Source organism: Polyodon spathula, chromosome 13 (genome assembly GCF_017654505.1).
Source record: "Polyodon spathula isolate WHYD16114869_AA chromosome 13, ASM1765450v1, whole genome shotgun sequence".
Classification (NCBI taxonomy): Eukaryota; Metazoa; Chordata; class Actinopteri; order Acipenseriformes; family Polyodontidae; genus Polyodon; species Polyodon spathula.
The window spans coordinates 22436225-22456571 of NC_054546.1; the positions used below are offsets into that span (position 1 = coordinate 22436225).

General features: G+C 40.8%; 1 protein-coding gene across 4 annotated transcripts in view; it reads left to right on the forward strand.

Moving 5' to 3' along the window:
* The window catches only part of tacc2 (transforming, acidic coiled-coil containing protein 2), a 186837-nt gene that overhangs the window by 127840 nt on the left and 38650 nt on the right, over positions 1-20347 (forward strand). For all 4 annotated transcript variants that reach the window (XM_041268161.1, XM_041268162.1, XM_041268164.1 and 1 more), the window contains 2 exons: positions 18125-18185; positions 18472-18688. In XM_041268161.1, coding sequence (XP_041124095.1) covers positions 18125-18185; positions 18472-18688 — 278 coding nt within the window. The remainder of the gene's footprint in view (positions 1-18124; positions 18186-18471; positions 18689-20347) is intronic.

Consider the following 20347-nt stretch of genomic DNA (forward strand, 5'->3'; position numbering starts at 1 on the left):
GAAGATCAGCGTTACCCTGGCCCCTATATGTAATCCCGCATGATATCGAGATAAACGGTTGCAGCTGCCTTATTACTTGCAGCTGCCTCTCGTTTACCTCTCAAATCAATACGGTCTTACAACAGAGTCGCGCTTCCCTCCAGGCTGACCCACTTCCCTGACCCGGAAACGAACTGTCAGGCCAGCCCTTCCAGATACTTCTCCTCCCGTTCTTTAGCGCCCTCACAGGTTGGGAGGAAGATTCATCACCAGAACTCATCTTTCCGTCACATGGTGCAAATACAGTTTTATTGTGACAAAGGTGCAGTGTTGTCCGGTTTCATGCTGGCGAGGGAAGGGAATACACAACCCATTTAATGGCCAGACATTTCTCAATGATGGAGTAGTTACGCTCCTGAGGGAGCATCTTCTTATTGATGTACAAGACGGGGTGTTCTACTCCGTCAATCTCCTGGGACAAGACTGCCCCTAGACTTATGTCAGACGCATCAGTCTGGAGGATGAATTCTTTGCTGATATCAGGAGATATTAGTGCACGAGCTTGACTCAGTCATCTCTTTATCACATCAAAAGCCCCCTGACACTCAGCTGACCACTTTACCAAATTTGGAGCCTGTTTCTTAGTGAGATCCATTATTGGGGTAGCAATAGTGGAGAACTCTAGGAAGAATCTATGGTAATAACCTGCTAACCCGAGAAGGGATCTCACCTGGGTTTTGGTCTTCGGAATCGGAGTGTCCACTAAAGCCTGGACTTTAGAGGCCATCAGCTTCAAATGACTATTACCCATAACATAACCCAAATATTGTGTTTTTAGTTTGGCAAATGCACATTTCCTCAGGTTGTCTGTTAGCCCTGCTTCCCTTGGAGACTGAAGGACGGCTGTAAGTCTAACAAGATGCTCTTTCCAGGAAGAGCTAATCACTGTCACATCGTCAATATACATGGCTACATATTTCTGATGTGGAGCTAGCACATGATCCATCACTCTCTGAAAGGTTGCTGGAGCCCCATGCAGCCTGAACGGCATGGTCACAATATGGAACAAGCCTTCCGGAGTCGAAAATGCGGTTTTCTCGCGAAAGCTTAGAGTCAAGGGAATTTGCCAGTATCCCTTCATCAGATCAAGGGTGGAGATAAACCACACCCCTCCTATCCGGTCCAAGAGCTCATCCACACGAGGCATAGGGTATGCATCGAACTTGGAGGCCGCATTCACTTTGAATGCCCGGGCTGCACCACTCACTCCGTGAAGGCTCTATGACTCCAAGCTCTAACATATCCGCTACCTCTCAGCTCACTGCCCCCCTCGAACTTTCAGGGATGCGATATGGTCTCTCCCGCACCCTCACACCTGGTGAAGTAACAACAGCATGTTCGATTATATTTGTTCTACCTGGCAACTCAGAAAAAAAACATCACGAACTTGCCAATTAAACCTTTTATCTCTTGCTTTTGACTGGGAACGAATTGATACCCCACCACAACCTCCGCGTTGCTAGGGGGATGAATATCAGGACCAAAATCATCCTCGACATTATCTCCCACAATGAACAGGGCCTCCCTTTCCCTCCAGGGTTTCAACAAATTAATGTGGTAAATTTCAGTTTTATTACTATCCCATTGCCTGCACCACTTCATATGGGCCCTGCCATTTTACAAACAGCTTCGATTCACTTGAGGGCAGGAGCAACATCACCTTATCCCCAGGCCGAAAGGTCCAAATCTACATTTTTGTTATAATGTCGCTCCTGACGATGCTGAGCCTGTTTGCAAATTATTTCTAGATGCTCTCTCAACAGCATTTCGTACTGGACTACATTTTTGGTTTCATTTTGAGGCTCTTCCCACCCTTCTCTTATGTCGAGAATGCCTTGGGATTGTCTTCCATACAGCAGCTCAAACGGGGGCTGAGCTCTATGGCACCTCTATCGCTGCAAACAGAAGGTATGGGAGAAGCTTTGCCCAATTGTTCTGCTGTTGGTTTATAAACCTCCTCAGCATCTGTTTTAAGGTCTGATTGAACCACTCCACCAAGCCGTATACTGACGTGCGGATGGAGCGGATTTGCCATAATTTATACACTTGAGCAAGATATTTAGACATAAAATTAGTTTCTTGATCAGTCAAAATCTCCTTGGGGATCCGTACTCTAGACATTCTTCACTAATTCGGTTGTGAAGTGGACATCAAAGGCACTGCCTCTGGATATCACATTGCGTAGTCCACCACTACTAAAATATGCATATATCTTGAGTCATGGGCCCACTATGTCCATTGCAATACGGTCAAAGGGAACCCCCACTAAGGGCAGTGGGACCAATTGGGCAGGGTGAACTCTACCCGGTGCCACCTTTTGACACTCAGGGCATTCCACGACATATTTCCTCACTTTGCCACATATCCCAAGCCAATAAAACCGAGCCAATATTTGCTCTAGTGACTTCTCAGAACCAAGGTGCTCCGACAAAGCTATATCGTGTGCCAACCACATCACTTCAGCTCGAAAACATTGTAGGTCTATCAGACTTGTCATTGGAAAGCTCCTTGGTTTTCATGGTAGTATCTTTGCTTTGAATGCACTACCCAACTGCATCTTTAGAGTGTTCGCCACCATCAGCAAGCCTGTGTGGTATGTTTTGTTTGTTTATTAAAAATAGTGCCTAAGCACTCTTAAAACTTAATTTCAGTGTCTGTTTCTGCTTTTGAAGGGGCAACGAACCAGAGTGGTTGCTCTGTTACAGCACTGTAAATATATAATTGTAATTAATCAAATATTTGTAAATAATCACTAACTTTAATTTTTAACTAACAATTTTCTCTCATCTTTGCATTGGTAGTGCATTTGTGGGGAGCTGAGGGTCCTCTTTTTGGGGCAAGTGAAGCTCACTTCCCGATCTTACAGGCCGACTACGTCACTTTGCCTTCCGAGAGAAAGGTTCCAACTGGCCAGAGGGGTCCCCAGGCCAAATAATTTTAGCTATATTTTGTTTTTCATTCTCCTGCTAATCTGTTCATTTACACCCATGCCAGTCTCTCTCTTCAGAGAACAAGCTGCTCCCAACTTTTGAGCCAGTCATTTGACTCGACTTGTAGAAGGTAGCTCTTACAGCTGGGTGGGGGGAGACTTCTTGCCCCCTTTATGAGTTTATTTCTTATTCTGTTTTCCAGCACTTTAGTTCTCCCTGCAGTTTAGTTCTCCCTGCTCAATAAGCCAGGGAGACCTTAGTTCGTCCTCCTAACCGTCCTTAGTTTTCCCTTGGGGGAAGTCCTCTCTTCCTGGCCTTGGAGATCGATCAGCTTGGCTTCACCTCAGCAAGGGTGGTTCTCAGAGTAGTTAGGGGGAAACTCCTATTCTGTTACTAAGTCACAAGCACTTTGTCTTTTTCAGTAATCCATTACGCAGGCCTGGCTCTTGCCTTGTGAAATGAAATGAATGACAAGAGTTGATGAGGGCAAAGGGGATGTACTAATATCCAAGGTAAACTAGTGATTGAGCTGGTTTACCTTGGATATTAGTATCCCTGCCCATCTGATCATGTCTGTGACTGAGCTGGTTTACCTTGGATATCAGTATCAGGGTCAGGTTTACCATGGCACCAATGGTGCCATGGCACCGGACCCACACTTGGAAGGGGCCCATAACAACCTAAATATGGCATTGCGATACATTTCAATAGAAATCATGTGTTTGTATTGTAATGACCTCAGGAGGGCTGATGGACCCATTAAGATCCTCAAAGGGCCTCTTTGATGGACAGGTGGCTGGAGCACTGGCTGGGCGAGAGGTGAAGGTCTCCGCCAACTGGATTCGCAGAAGCGAGAGGGGGTGTGGGGCAGGATATAAGGGCTACCGGCTCGCCAAAAACACTCCAGTGTAACACAATCAAATCAATAAACAATTTAATACTAATGCATACATATAGCATATTTTCTAATAACTGCTTAACCCTTTGTGGTCCTATGTTGGACCAGGTCTGACATTACAATTTTCCCTTTCCTGTCCGACATCATCAAAAAAACTTAAAGCACAGTTTTCTAGTTGTTTTTTCTCCGGAAAAAGCAGAGAAAACCTTTCAATGGCCAAGTGAGACCGATAAGAGCCGAATTAAGTCAAAAAAAGGGCGTACATGGTAGCTCCATGCACCACAGAGATAACACTGACATAAACAAAGGAGATAGCTGCTTCTGCATCCAACACTCAAGGACTACCAATGATATTTGCAGAGCTTTTTGAGATGTTATAGTAATAAATTAATGACTTGGATCGCATTATTTAAGAGTTTGGTGATAAAACAAGTGATTAGGAGAGGATTTATCAGTATGTACGTCTATAAAGACGTATGTGAAAAATACAGTGAACAAGGGGTGGGGCTTGGCTGGAGATACAGTACCGAGTGTCCTTTTGTGATTCAGTGACTTTTAAACCTGTTTTAATCTAAAAAAAAATAAATGAAACAGCGCTTGTAAAATAAACACAGAGTGTGAAAAAAAATTGGATCTGACGCATCTGACAAGCGCTGAATAAATGGACCGCTAAGGGTTAAATAAATAAAAACAGCTATATATAATACATTTAGCCTATTTCATCAAGGTATTTTGTTAGCAGTCTATATTTTCTTCTAAGCATGCATAAAACGTGCAATAATATGTAAAATAATATTGCTAATTTAAATTTGTCTAAACAAGACTAATTCTTTATTTAACTAAATAGAATGCGATTCTGCCTCAGAGTTATTGGTGATATTATGTGAAACATCACAATCCAGACATGTGCAGTTTTAACATGATGGGTAAACCTGTTGGAAAAGGAGATAACAACTTTCAAGAAATATTCAGTTATTTATCAAACAGGAAATAATCAACTGCACTTAAGGGTAAATTGGAAGAAAGGCTTTTTTTGTAGACAATGTCAGTGTTTTTTCATTACAGATGGCCAACTAATGTACAAGCACAAGGTACACAAAAAAAAATGACAAAGGTGAGCCACAAAATAGACACGTTCTATCAGTACGTACACCAGTATGTTACTATTTGTTATAATATTAATCAAACTTTTTTTTTCATTTAAAAAAAGTTTTATTAAACAAGATAACATTGAAAACGTTGTATAGCGAAAACATTTGTAATCCTTTGAGAATGATTGTTATTTTTGGAGCAAAAGAACTCAAACCAGTATGCTTGAAACAAGGACATCCATTAGCCATGGGTTCCAATTTACTGTATTGGTGTGTGTGTGTGGGAGCGTGCGTGTGTTTCTGGGTATAATAGTTTTTTTCTTTAATGTGTATAGAAATAATTTCATTCTTTTTTTTTTTGCTTTCTATTTCAGCTTCATATTTTGATATACAGAATGTTTGTACAGTTACAGTTTCTATTAGCACATTGTTATGTTGGTTAATTCAGTTTCCTTTAGCAGAAAAATTGGAGTGATTAGAAATATAATACCATAACTGTAAAAAGCAACTTATTGTACTCTAGAGTGTTTTGATCGTACACAAAAAATACTCAGTGTTTTGTTGTGTGAGTGTTTTGAGTGTACTACTACACAGGCGTTTTGCCTGTGCATGCGTGGGTGAGAGTAAGCATAGAAAACGTGATGTGTCAAAGACAACTTCTGTGTCGATCTCCTGTCTTTTACAATGGTTCCACAAATGGGGGCCCACAAATCTGTTAGGTGCCAGGTCCACAAAAGACTAATCCAGCCCTGATCAGTATCCCTGACCACTCAGCCCGATCATGCCAGTGACTGAGCTGGTTTACCTTGGATATCAGTATCCTTGCCCCATCAGATCGTGCCAGTGTTTGAGCTGGTTTACCTTGAATATCAGTATCCTTGCCCCATCAGATCATGCCAGTGATTTGAGGGCAGAAGGGCAGAACTCATTGCATAAATAACCAGTTTCATGATGAATACAAGCCGCTAAACCAAAGTAACAGTTTGTGTTTATCGGTATTGTGTGAACCTGCTCTGAGATACCTTATATATAGTAAGAGTACAGCAATGTGTAATAAAGCATATTGAATACATGATGAAGCATAATTAGCATTGTAAAGAATAGTGAGGTATGGCAAAGCATATTAACACTAGAAGGACCGAAGATATACTCATACCTAGAAGCCCCGCAGCAGTCTTTCTGACGACTGTATTCAAAACACTGTAAATAGTATAACGAAAGGAGAAAGAGTCGGATGTAATTAGTTTTTTTTTTGCTTACGTTACATAAACATCTGAAAAACCGAAGCATATATATATATATATATATATATATATATATATATATATATATATATATATATATAGTAATAGATCCTCCAACTCTCAAGGTTCGTTGCCCCTTTAATTCAAGACCCAGGACACAGAAATTGATTTTTTTAGCGCTTATGCACACTTTTAATAAACACAAACAGAAATAAACAAAATAAACACCTAGCTCTTTCTTGAGCACTAACTACAACACACAGGAACCTAACTAACACAGGACAGCTAAGCTGTTTACCTGTACACACATTGACAAACACACCACTAGAGCTGTTGCCAGAGAATTGAATGTTCATTTCTCTACCATACGCCGCCTCCAACGTCGTTTTAGAGAATTTGGCAGTACGTCCAATCGGCCTCACAACCGCAGACCACGTGTAACAACGCCAGCCCAGGACCTCCACATCCAGCTTCTTCACCTGTGGGATCGTCTGAGAACAGCCACCCGGACAGCTGATGAAACTGTGGGTTTGCACAACCAAACTGTCAGAAACCGTCTCAGGGAAGCTCATCTGCTTGCTCGTCGTCCTCACCAGGGTCTTAACCTGATTACAGTTCGGCATCGTAACCGACTTCAGTGGGCAAATGCTCACCTTTGATGGCCACTGGCACGCTGGAGAAGTGTGCTCTTCACAGATGAATCCCAGTTTCAACTGTACTGGGCAGATGGCAGACAGCGTGTATGGCCTCGTGTGGGCAAGCGGTTTGCTGATGTCAACGTTGTGAACAGAGTGCCCCATGGTGGCGGTGGGGTTATGGTATGGGCAGGCATAAGCTACGGACAACGAACACAATTGCATTTTATCGATGGCAATTTGAATGCACAGAGATACCGTGACGAGATCCTGAGGCCCATTGTCGTGCCATTCATCCGCCGCCATCACCTCATGTTTCAGCATGATAATGCACGGCCCCATGTTGCAAGGATCTGTACACAATTCCTGGAAGCCTAAAATGTCCCAGTTCTTCAATGGCCTGCATACTCACCAGACATGTCACCCATTGAGCATGTTTGGGATGCTCTGGATCGACGTGTACGACAGCGTGTTCCAGTTCCCGCCAATATCCAGAAACTTCGCACAGCCATTGAAGAGGAGTGGGACAACATTCCACAGGCCACAATCAACAGCCTGATCAACTCTATGCGAAGGAGTGTCGCGCTGCATGAGGCAAATGGTGGTCTCACCAGATACTGACTGGTTTTCTGATCTATGCCTCCATGCCCTTACCTTTTTTTTTTTTTTTTTTTTTTAAGGTATCTGTGACCAACAAATGCATATCTGTATTCCCAGTCATGTGAAATCCATAGATTAGGAACTAATGCATTTATTTCAACTGACTGATTTCCTTATATGAACTGTAACTCAGTAAAATCTTTTAAATTGTTGCATGTTGTGTTTATATTTTTGTTCAGTGTGTGTGTGTGTGTGTGTGTGTATATATATATATATATATATATATATATATATAATATATATATATAATATATATAATATATAGAACATGTATTTTACAAATCAGAACAAGAAAATGTAAATAATTAATTAAACATCTGAACAGACATTGGTTTACAACATACATATTTGTAAGACTGAAACGATAGAAATACATTTTTATCTCTTCAACAGCAATCAGTTTTCAGATGCACAAAAACAACTGAACAGCATAGATAAACTTAGAAAATATTTTACAGATGCGCACAGCACAAGAAGTTATAAAAAAAGTCAAATTTATTTTTCTTTTTTTCTTTTTTTTCAACAAAATGGTATTCCTTTAACCTGAGTAAGGCTGTTCACAGTCAATACAGATAATGTGCTTCTCTATGCCGCCTTTCTGCACAGAGCACAGCTGCCTGAAGTTTTATTTTTGGCATCTCTTGCGACTCTCAGCGGGGTTTCCATCTTCAGCTGTGGATAGACACTTGGCAGTTTCCCTCTGTTCCAAATGCTTATTGTGAAGTTCCTGTGCTAACTGTAAAATATATTCTGTCTTTGGTAAATTCTTCTCTGTGCATTCTTTGTGAAGTACCCAGAAGTTGATGGCTGCTAGATCCAATAAATTGCAAAACAACTGAACAGGCCACCATCGGGAGCCAGCTTTCACAGAATACTTCTGTGCCATCTGATCCTAAACATCAACTCCATATTTTCTTGCATTGTAAAACTCCATGGTCGCTGGTATTTATTTTCACTAGTCCTGATGCTAATTGACTGACCAAAACAGCAGAGCTGGCAAGCAGACACAAGACTTTGAAAAGGCTGATTGAAAAACAATAGACTGTCAGTCTTTCACTCAGGCAGCGAGTAGAGACTAATCTAATTACAGCTAAGCACATTGCAGAGTAGTAAATAAAAATAATAAAGTAGAATACCATTCTGTAGAATCGAAATACAATTGTTTTCTGTGTGGCCGTCAATGTGACTGCTCCCAGGACTTTTAGGAATAATGTAATATATCCTTTATTTCTGTAGTCCCGCGTTTCATGCTTTGTGAGAATATTTAATACATACGGACAGAAAGGTACATGAACGCGCAGCCCCATATGTATTATACGACCTGGAAAATTACATTTTAAAACTAAAAAGCGCCAAAATGACAGCCGCGGGTTAGGGTTAGGGTTAAAAAGTGTGGCAGACAATGATAAACTGTGGTATATGCATCGGCTAACCATGGGAAAAGCATTGTAAAACTGCAAAAAACTTTTTCTTGGATTTTATGTTGGATAAATGGTTTTGGTCTGACCTAAACATAATGTTTAACCTGGCTTTTTTTTTGTCTGATTAGAAGGGCGTCATTTCAGAAGCATTTGGTGCGGGGTGGGGCGGGGGGGAAGTTGTGCATTGAACATTCTCTGTCCCAGATAGCATGAATGAGAAAAAAACGGGCAGTAATTGGGCCAGTTTACAACGAGATACGTCCTGCGCTCTGTCAAAATGCACAGTGCAAGTATTTTTAAAGCACAGCACTGGCTTATAACAAACTTGAAAGTGTCTCATTTTATAGCAGTAAGGTGTGTAATTACGGTCGTCGTTTTCACTGAAACTTTTGTGTTTTAAAAGTGGATAGATGCTTTAATGCTAACCTAATTGTTGTGCTGTCAGATTCCGATAGCCTAATTAAGTTACATTTTGTAACTATTGCTACATTAAACAAATAGCGATACAACATAATTTTTACTTATGGTTTGAGTAGCAGCTAGAGACATTAGACTACTCATTTCAGATAATTAAAAAAAAAAAATAAATGTCAGGTATTGCATAGGTTTTGCAAAAAGAGCCAGGGGTAAGAATGCAGTTTAACTCTTTATTTTAGAGCATCCATCCAAATGCATTTCACCAAATTTGTTGCATACAAACTTGAGTTAAGTTTTGATACATTTCACGAGACACCTGCTTTCCACAAAGAATGACATTTTGTATCAGATATAAACCAGTGAACATAAACTGCTAAATAAGCACCACATTCCTGTGAATGTTGCAAGTAGAAACATGTAGCAACGTTTTAACCCTTTGCAATCCATTTATTCAGCGTTTGTGAGACGTGTCAGGTCCAATTTATTTTAACATGCTATTTATTTTACACACGCTGTTTAATTTTTTTTTTTTTCAGAGTAAAGCAAGTTTAAAATGCACTGCTCACTCGGTACTGCATCTCCAGCCAAGCCCCACACCTTGTTCACTGTATTTTTCACATACCTATTTATAGATGTTGTGGCAGAGCAAAGCTCTGCCCTTTTTAAATTGGCAGGGATGGGGTTAATTTCCCCTACCAGCCTGGGTTTATTATGTTCAGGTGGCTGGGGTTGATTAGTTGATTAGGTTAATTAATGATCAATCAGCGCCCAGCCACCTAACATAAAAGGAGGCCTCTGCTTCTCATTTGGGAGGAGGGAGCTAAGGAAGCAGGTTGGTTTTTGTGGTTTTTCTGGTTTGTGAATTCTACATCCAGTGAAGGCATTGCCCAGCCTGGAAACCTTTATTTTTGTACGTTTGTTTTTTATACTGTTTTTTTTTTGTTTAAATCCCTTAATTTTGCCCTTGTGCACTTTTATTTTTGTGTATTTATAATAAAATAATTATTTTTTTGAACTACAGACTGTCTCTGGGCCTCTATCCACTCGTCAGCCTGCCACATTTGGTGTCAGAAGTGGGATAGCGCCACCTAGAGGCTCAGAGCAGTATTTATTTATTTATTTTTTTTAATTTTGGGATAATTTTTTTTTTTGAAAAAAAAATGGGAAAGAAGAGCAGACAGCGGCAAAGGCAGGACAAGCAGCAGCTGAAGAAATGTAAGCTGCTGCAGCCACCGCTGGAGGACCCGGCCAGCCTCTTCCCTTGGTGTTCCTGGTGCAGGAAGGAGGACCATCGTTGGCGGTCCTGCCCAGATGTGCCACCGGCAAACTAGTGTGGCCGGTGTGAGGAGGACGGCCACAACTGTGTAGGATGCCCCTACAACCAGGCCCAGGAAGAGGTGCAGTATTCACCCCGGGCATCAGGGGCCACCCCACTACTTCCAGCACCACCACCTTCACCACCGTCCCAGGAGATCTGGGACTGGTTGATGCACCCTGAGGCAGACCTCGTCCACGATCTACCCCTAAGTTATCAACACGCTGTGGCGTCGAGATGGGGAGAGGTGGGAACAGTGGGAGGAACAACACCACCCAGTGTCCTTCCCAGAGGTTACCCTCATGGTGGTTAATTACCTGGCGGTAGACATGGGAGATGCCCCAGTCACTCCAGTAAAGAGGGGTGAGCCGCCTTCCCGAGAGCCAGAGAGGGGTGAGCCGCCTTCCCGAGAGCCAGAGAGGAGTGAGGAGCCGCCTTCCCGAGAGCCAGAGAGGGGTGAGGAGCCGCCGTCCCCAGAGCCAGAGAGGGAGCCACCATCTCCAGAGCCAGAGAGGGAGCCGCCGTCCCCAGAGCCAGAGAGGGAGCCGCCGTCCCCAGAGCCAGAGAGGGGAGGAGCCGCCGTCCAAGCCAGAGAGGGAGGGGAGCCGCCGTCCCCAGAGCCAGAGAGGGAGCCGCCATCCCCAGAGCCAGAGAGGGAGGAGGAGCCGCCGCTCCCAGAGCCGAGAGGGAGGAGGAGCCGCCGTCCCCCAGTTGCCAGAGAGAGGAGGAGGACTCTTGGGTTGGGGGTGGGGGGGGGGAGGGTGGGGAGGGTGGGGTGGAAGGGGGGAGTTGGCCGATTGCGGCCGGTGTACGTTGAACATGGGGGGAGGTATGTGGCAGAGCAAAGCTCTGCCCTTTTTAAATTGGCAGGGATAGGGTTAATTTCCCCTACCTGCCTGGGTTTATTATGTTCAGGTGGCTGGGGTTGACTAGTTGATTAGGTTAATTAACGATCAATCAGCACCCAGCCACCTGATATAAAAGGAGGCCTCTGCTTCTCATTTGGGAGGAGGGAGCTGAGGAAGCAGGTTGGTGTTTATGGTTTTTGTGATTTGTAAATTCTACATCCAGTGAAGGCATTGCCCAACCTGGAAACCATTATTTTTGTATGTTTGTTTTTTATACTGTTTTTTTTTTTTGTTTAAATCCCTTAATTTTGCCCTTGTGCACTTTTATTTTTGTGTATTTATAATAAAATAATTATTTTTTTGAACTACAGACTGTCTCTGGGCTTCTATCCACTTGCCAGCCTGCCACAGATGTGCATACTGATAAATTCTCTCCTGATCACTCGTTTTACCACCAAACTCCTCAATAATGCAATCCAAGTCATTATTTTATTACTATAACATCTCAAAGTTCTGCAAATGTCTGTGATATTCTTTGAGCGCTGGATGTGGAATCAGCTGTCTCCTTTGTTATGTGTCCATGTTTTCTCTCTGGTGCAGCGGCTACCTGTATTGCTCAGATACGCACCTTTTTTTTTTTGGCTTCATTCAGCTCCTATCGGCCTCACTTGGCCATTGAAAGGTTTTCTCTGAAAAAAAAATAGACTAGAGACCTGTGCTTTATGTCTTTTTCATGTTGTCAGACTGGAAAGGGAAAATTGTAATGTTGGACTGCAAAGGGTTCAATAACATATTTACACAGATCATATGTGTCAAAACCAGCATGTATGGTTTTGCTTTCTTGGGTTGGCTCGCAATAATAGCCAAAGATCGTCAATCTCTCAACCCCAGTAACTGTACGCAGGTATGTTTTGACTCTTCATGTACAAAATGCAGGTAGACAGGTATAATTGACAACACCACACAGGTACCCAGTTTTATTATCACCGACTCTTTGATTTGTCTTAGCCAGCAGAGGGCGATGTTATCACTGATGATAGCCAGGACCATGGAAATACCGTTACTGGTACGCAGGTGCTCAAATAATAATGAAAACAAAAGGCGAAAGAAAAAGGGAACATTAAACACGTAATAAAACTACAAATAAAAGGTGCAGCTTTACCCCGGTCGTCGCTACCCGCATGACCCAGGTCAACAACCTACACTCCCCGCTCCTTCCGCCTACTAGCTACAATAATTCGGGTTTCTGCCCAAGGTTTCCCCGCCACCACTATGTCTCTCTGTGGTTTGGTTTTTTCCTTTTTTTGTTTTTCGTTCCTCCTTGGTTGTTTTCTCCCGGCCGTTCTCAATCCTGGAACCAAGCTTCCGTACTCCCAGCACGTCTAAAAGGGCAGAGCTGAGGAAACAGTAGAGTGTTATCTTATAGGGCTAACAATAAAGGATGGGCTATAAAGTACCCAGTGCATATCATGAATTATAGATAGATAGATATACTGTATTTTAAAAGAAAAACTGAATTTAAAGAAATTACAAGAATCTAAGTTCGAAATGGGGTCCAAATAAATTGAAATTGGAAAATGCACAGCACAGCCCTGCACATGAGCCTAAATCTCATTTCCAAATCTGTAGTACCTTTTCTTTAGAGCATACCTGTAGAAATAATGTTACCTGGGCATAAGTAATATTAATAGTTTCATCCACAAGTGAATCCCTCCTTGCTATCTCGCTTTAGTTTTAATTTCTTCTATTTTCCACCTGCTATGGCAAACATCAGAAATGTTCCTTTGAGTCACTATATTAATAATATTCTATTCTTATAGAAGACTATAATGCAGTATAATCCTGTGTTGTCGATGTAATCACTGGACAACAATGAACAATCAATCAAAAATGAATAAATGCCTGCTGACACCTTATTGAGAGTGTGAGAAATTACATCACATAGCAGCCATCACCAACTTCATTTTGGATCTGGGTTAGAGTAGAAAAGAATGATTTTTGAAAAACATATTTTATTTGTTTTATGTTTATATCTTACAGTGTCTGGAGATGGTGAAAAAGTAGAACACATAATGGAGCATATCGGCTACTGCTCCCCCTGCCCCATAGCAAACAATGCCCCTGTCTGAATGTAATGTGCCTCTAAAGAACGCTGTGGCCTCAGAGCACTGATCAATTCTAACTGCTTAGCAGCAGGGTTTCCACTAACAGCAAAGCAAATAGGGATTTCAGACATGCTTTGTATTGCACAGTTATGACTGAATATCAACAATGAACAGGGGATCTCTTATATTATTTACTCTCTCTTTGCTCAGTCCTAGAATTCTGTACAGCCCAGTGTCCTGTATTTCCTCATTTTTCTCTAACAGCATTGGATATACAGCAATTTGGAATTTAACTCGACAGATGGGTGCTAAATTATTAATGTTAATCATAATGTGATGAGGAGCTGAAACATAATGCATCAGTATGTAGAAGGCTGGACATGGTAATAAAATGCATCCAGACTTATGTACTGTACAGTAATATTTCTGTCTGTTAATGTCTATCATAGTAATAATCTTTTATGCATTTATTTTTAAATTGTTTATTGGTTTTTGCAAAAGAAAATACAGGATACTTATAAACAAAAATGCATGTATGTACACAATAAAATTCAGTTGAATATATTACATCATGTAAATGTTATATAGACAGGAAAATGGCAGGAAAAGGAAGACCAGAAGGAGACAGTAGATACAATAGTAACAGGCAAAAAGGAAAATAAGGAAGCAAAGGAGAAGTCCTATGTGAGTCATCAAGCTAATTTATACAGTGGATTTGAGCTGTAGTCTGTCAATTTTCAAATAGTGCCACAGATTCTCAATGGGATTGAGATCAGGACTTTGACTGGGCCACTGTAGGACATTCACCTTTTTGTTCTTGAGCCACTCCAATGTTGCTTTAGCCTTGTGCTTGGGATCATTGTCCTGCTGAAAGGTGAATTTCCTCCCAAGCTTCAGTTTTTTAGCGGACTGAAGTGGATTCTCTTGCAGTATTTTCCTGTATTTTGCTCCATCCATTCTTCCTTCAATTGTAACAAGATTCCCAGTCCCTGCTGATGAGAGGCATCCCCACAGCATGATGCTGCCACCACCATACTTCACTGTAGGGATGGTATGTCTTGAGGCATGGGCAGTGTTAGGTTTGCGCCACACATAATGCTTTGAGTTTTGGCCTAAAAGCTCTATCTTAGTCTCATCTGACCACAAAACCTTTTCTCACATCGCAGGTGGGTCACTCTCATGCTTTCTGGCAAACTCCAGACGTGCTTTCAGATGGTACTTTTTGAGTAACAGCTTCTTTCTTGCCACCCTCCCATACAGGCCAGTGTTATGCAGAGCTCTTGATATGGTTGACTGGTGCACCATTACTCCACTCCCAGCCACTGAACTCTGTAGCTCCTTCAAAGTGATTGTTGGCCTCTCTGGCTTCTCTCACAAGTATCCTTCTTGTTTGAGCGCTGAGTTTTGAGGGACAGCCTTTTCTTGGCAGTGCCTGGGTGGTGTGATGCAGCTTCCACTTCCTGATTATTGATCCAACTGTGCTCACTGAGATATCCAAACACTTGGATATTATTTTGTACCCTTTCCCTAATCTATGCATTTGTATTAATTTATCTCTAACTTCTGTAGAATGCTCTTTGGTCTTCATTTTCTTCAGATTCACAGCCTTACCAATGATCCTTCAACAGTGGGGTTTTTATCCAGAAAATGTGACAGAAACTTTAATGGTTCACAGGTGGAGGCCAATGGTAAGGTAATTGTGTCCTTGTTAGGGCAATTTCTTTCATCGGTGCAAACCGGGAGCTTCCACAGCACAGGGGTTGAATACTTATGCAAGCAAGTTATTTCAGTTTTTTATTTTTCTTAAAAATATTTCCCAACATAAAACCAATGTCACCTTACAATAATTGATTTTGAGTTTCAGTGTTTTTAAAATAAAATATCAAACAGAACGAAATTTCAATGTACCATTTGTAATTCAGTAATATGAGAGAATTGGTCAGTGGTCTGAATACTTTTGCAAGGCACTGTGTGTGTATATATATATATATATGTGTGTGTGTATATATATATATATATATATATATATATATATATATATATATATATATATATATATAAGAATTTCGGAAGAGAATTCATCCTAACAGAATTAACGCGACCATCTAAAAACAGAGGTAAAGTCCACTAGCGAGCAAAATCCAGTTTATTGTGTTCCAGTAAGGGAAGAAAATTTGATTTAGAAAGACTGGTATGAGAACGAGTTGCATTGATTCCTAGATATGTAAAACTGTTGGTAACAATTCTAAAGGGAAAGTTATTGAGAGGATACTTTCAGGCGGCTGGGTTAATGGGGAATATCTCACTTTTATTGAGGTTGATTTTATAACCGGAAAATCTACCAAATTGTTCAAGGATAGAGATTGCAAAGGGAAGTAGATAAATAAATAAATAGTTAAATCATCAGCATAAAGGAAAACCTTATACTCCTGCCTATCCCATATCACCACCTGTATATCTCACAGTAATAATCTTAGATCATAACAAAACTATTCATTCTGCTTGCAGTCATGTAGGCTGCATGCAAGTCTCTTCTGTCTGGCATCAGGTCTCCACATAAATTCCCATTCTAAACTATTTAAAGGAAAACAAAAAAACAAAACTTGCAACAGAGACATATACATCTTATCTATTACTTAACAGATGTCATGGTTGCCATTTATAGAACAAAAGTGTGTTCTAGACATGGTAGGAGTATTTTTTCTCCAACCCCAGTAGAATCTTTATAAGAATCGTGCTTCTTTGAATTTGCTGTCAGGGTGTGCTGAGAGATATCGATCAGTTCCCTTATTCTTAGAGCAGCTGTCAAGTTGCACAGATTCCTGGAGGGTCTGCTTGACTGGTGCCCCCATTCTCGGGCTTAAAAGAGCAATCTGCAAAGACAATGCTGCAGTGATCAGAGTGTGAGCTGAAAGAGCCTTGCAGCTTTTCTCAAGAGTGACATTCATACGTTGGGAAGATATCAGCCAAGAGCTAAAAGTGTTTTTTTTTTTTCTGGTTTGAAGCCCAAGACAAAAAACTGTTGTCTCTGTGTTACTAATTTAAGTACAGACAGCCTTCAGTGTTTTACTTACATCATTGCTACAAAATATAATACATTGGTAAGAGGTATATAAGTGTCTTGATAAATCACACTGGGAGACATGGAACAGTTTTCTGAAGTTAATGTTATGCATAGTGTGGTTCAGAATGCTCTAGATACCATTGTTTGAAATGATTCCATGTCTGTGGATGTGTTCTCTTTTCATAACACTGTTTATTTGTCAGAAAAGTTTTGTTTGTTAGTTGTATTTAATTGAATATAGTAGGTAATACAAATTTTCAAAAATGTACGTTAGCACCACCCATATTTCTGAAAACATAAAAGTTTTTTTTAGAATCTAGCCTAAAGTGCAGTGTATGAAGTGATTTTATTTTTTTCATTTTCAGTTTCTGGTTGTGACAGATTTGCCAATGGTCAGGCATGCAAAAATAGTCCTATCCAGCGCAGGGGGCACACTTTTATTGTCAAAATAAACAAAATAAACACAGAATGCAAAACAAAAGTTGTGTCAGAGGTTACAGTAATACTCTCAAACTAAAGCTATCTCTGTGACCAGTAGAGAGCAACTACTCTCTTTGGGTCCCAGGTTGAATGGAGAAGCTGTTTCCTGGCTACTACTGTATACAGGGGGCCAGGCAAAATTTGTAGTCAAATGTCCAATTTTGCATGGCCACATTCTCACTGTTTTTTTTTTTTGCCTAGTGAGGAAAATCTAATTCTATAACTGTACAAAATAAAACAAAAAAATCACATTTACACATGTCAGTATTGTTACTTCTTCTCTAGAAGATGGATTTAGAATCAGCGAAACATGCTTTTAGAAAGTGCAAACAACACACTGAGCACCCGTCAGAGACACGTGTGAATTTTACGCTCATGACACAGGACACAAATCCAGTAATCTTGTGTATACTGTCATTGATCTGTACAGGAATTGGTTTGGAAGGTAGACATGGTTTTCCGGGGTTAATAATGCATGCTCCCCTTGCGGTGGGATAGTTTCATTATTGTGCTGCTTCACTAACCGTCTCAGGCTGTCACTGCTCCCCCCCCCCCCCGTAGTGTACTGAAAAATAACAAGCTAACAGCCTTGCATTAAAGACTAAACTGTCTGCTAAGTGGTTTTGACATCAACCCTGAAAAAAATTCCAACAATGAGCAGACTGGGTGGTTTACTGGTTTTCAGCTGGTTGTGCAGGAATCTTGATGCTGGTTAAATTGTTACAAGAAAATAGACCCATTGAAAATCCCTTTACTGTTTGTCGTCTTCACTCCTGAATCAATCTCTGTCGTGCAGTCTTTGCCTGAGATTTCCGATGCATGCTGGGAGCCCATGAAGAGGTCTGTGAGTATGTGCTCCAGTTCGTTAGCTAGTTACCAGCTCACCTGCAGCTGCTGGGATTTTCAGCAGGGTTAAAAAAACCGAAGACCTGAGGAATCACCTGGATTCTAAACTTACTCTTTCTATGTTTTTACAGAAATACTTTTAGGGTGAAGAAGTCTCCCAAGAGATCACCTCTATCTGAACCACTGTCACAGGTAAGGAATCTCGAGAGATGCAATTAGTTGATCAGGTATAAGACATGCAGACTGAAGGCTTTGAAGAGTCTACATTCTTTTGCTTCTTGATTTTGTACAGTAGTACATTTTGGAACACTCACACGCATAGTATTAATGAAACTATTATCCAAGACAAAGTATTTACATTAACCTCTATCCAGTACTTTAAGTCTCTTTGTGTGTGTGTGTGGATGACAGTGCCTAGGGCAGTATAGGCACCCTGCGCTGATCTACAACGTATTTCACAGAGTTCTTGCCTTTTCAGGAGTCCACCCCACTGGCTACACCAGAGGCTTCCCCGGTGATACCTACGGAGGACCACGCCACCGACGAGGAGAAACTGGCCTCCTCTGTCACCAATCAGAAGCCCTGGACCTACCAGGGAGTGGCCAATGAGCTGGCAGAAGACCCTCAAGACTACCCGCAGCCCTCCGACCTCTCTGCGTTTGTGAACGAGAACAACTTCAATTCCCCAACCAAGGGTAAGGAGAGAAAACAGCCCAAACTGTTAAACACTCAATGTGGCGAAATTTTAAATACTTCCAAGAAACTTAATAATGAAGACACTGAAAAAGGCTTCTTGTCCTAATATTGGTCATTTCTAAAGGATACAAAAATAACAGCCCCAAAGCATGTCTTTGAGGAACACCTGCCTGGTTTATTGGTCCAAACTGCTCTTAAGAATCAATGGGATGCAAATTAGGGGTGTTAGTTGGTTACATTAAAAGGGGAATTTTAATCACTTAAATGCAATTTGTACCATACACTATTTTAACTGTTAATATTACGTTCACAGCTAGGCATACTTTTGAGTCATTAAATTAGCCTTACGAGTTATTTGTTACTAATTTTGTAAGAATTACAAATACTGGAGCAACTGTTTATTCTAGAGCCATGTGTTACATGTTTTTAATTTATTTAAACATTGATTAAAAGGCATTTCAAATATAGCCTTAGTGTTTATACAGTAATATGTGGAAATGTAAGTCTTATATATTCATTTCATATTTGATAGTTAGTCAAAGTATTCTCTATGATTGTCTCTAAAGAAATGATCATTCTGGACTTCTTACACTTCATACATTCCCTGATGGTATTCCTGTTTGTTCTGGGAGAGGTATATTAAACTGGCAGCAGAGGGCACTGGCACACAGGGTCCCTATGCGTTAATTTCAACTTCATCTCTAGTCTGCTGGGTAATCAGCTTTCTTAGGCTTTGCTGATGCAAAGGTGCTAGCCACGTGATACAATGTCCCTGGAAAGAGGGAAGAATGTCGCCTTCTGACTGCAGGCTGTGTAATGTAGGGATAATGTATGATGTGTTATGTAGGGATAATGTGTGATGTGTAATGAAGGGATAATGTATGTTCTGTAATGTAGGAAAATTGTACAGTAAGTATGTAGTCTATCTGTAATAGGTAGGGTAATATATCAGTCCTTTGACATCTGAGTAGAAGTATTTTATGTTTTATTTTATTTTTCATTTTATTTATATACATTTAAACACCTTTTTGTACAACAAAGAACTTACAACTTGCTTAACATTTTCAAATGTTTTACTCACTGAGAAACTTGACATTGTTCTATTGAAATGCTTGCTTAGGCATTTTTATATCAACCTAACACTACATTATATAATCTACAGTAAGCAAATTTGATATAAAAAAAAAAGACATGTGTTTCTTTCAAAACTGCACATAGCTAGAAGTGCTTGAGAGATGTATGGAATGAGCTTGTTAGAAAACTTCAGTAGGAAGTCATGTTTAACAAACTCTTAATATTTTATTGTTTCAATATCACTTTGTTGGCTCTGTTCAGTGGCTGTGGACTGACTTCTCTCTTAACCCATAGCAGTCCATTTATTCAGCACCTGTCATGTGCATCAGGTAAAATTTATTTTCACATGCGTTGTTTATTTTACATGCGCTGTTTTCAAGTTCAAAGTAAAACAGGTTTAAAAGGCACTGCACATCAACAGGACACTCAGTACTGCATCTCCAACCAAGCCCCACCCCTTGTTCACTGTATTTATCACATACCTCTTCATAACAGTGTATACTGATAAATCAATCAATCTTTATTTTTATATAGTGCCGTTCATAGTGGACCACCATCACAAAGTGCTTTACAAGATGCAGCAA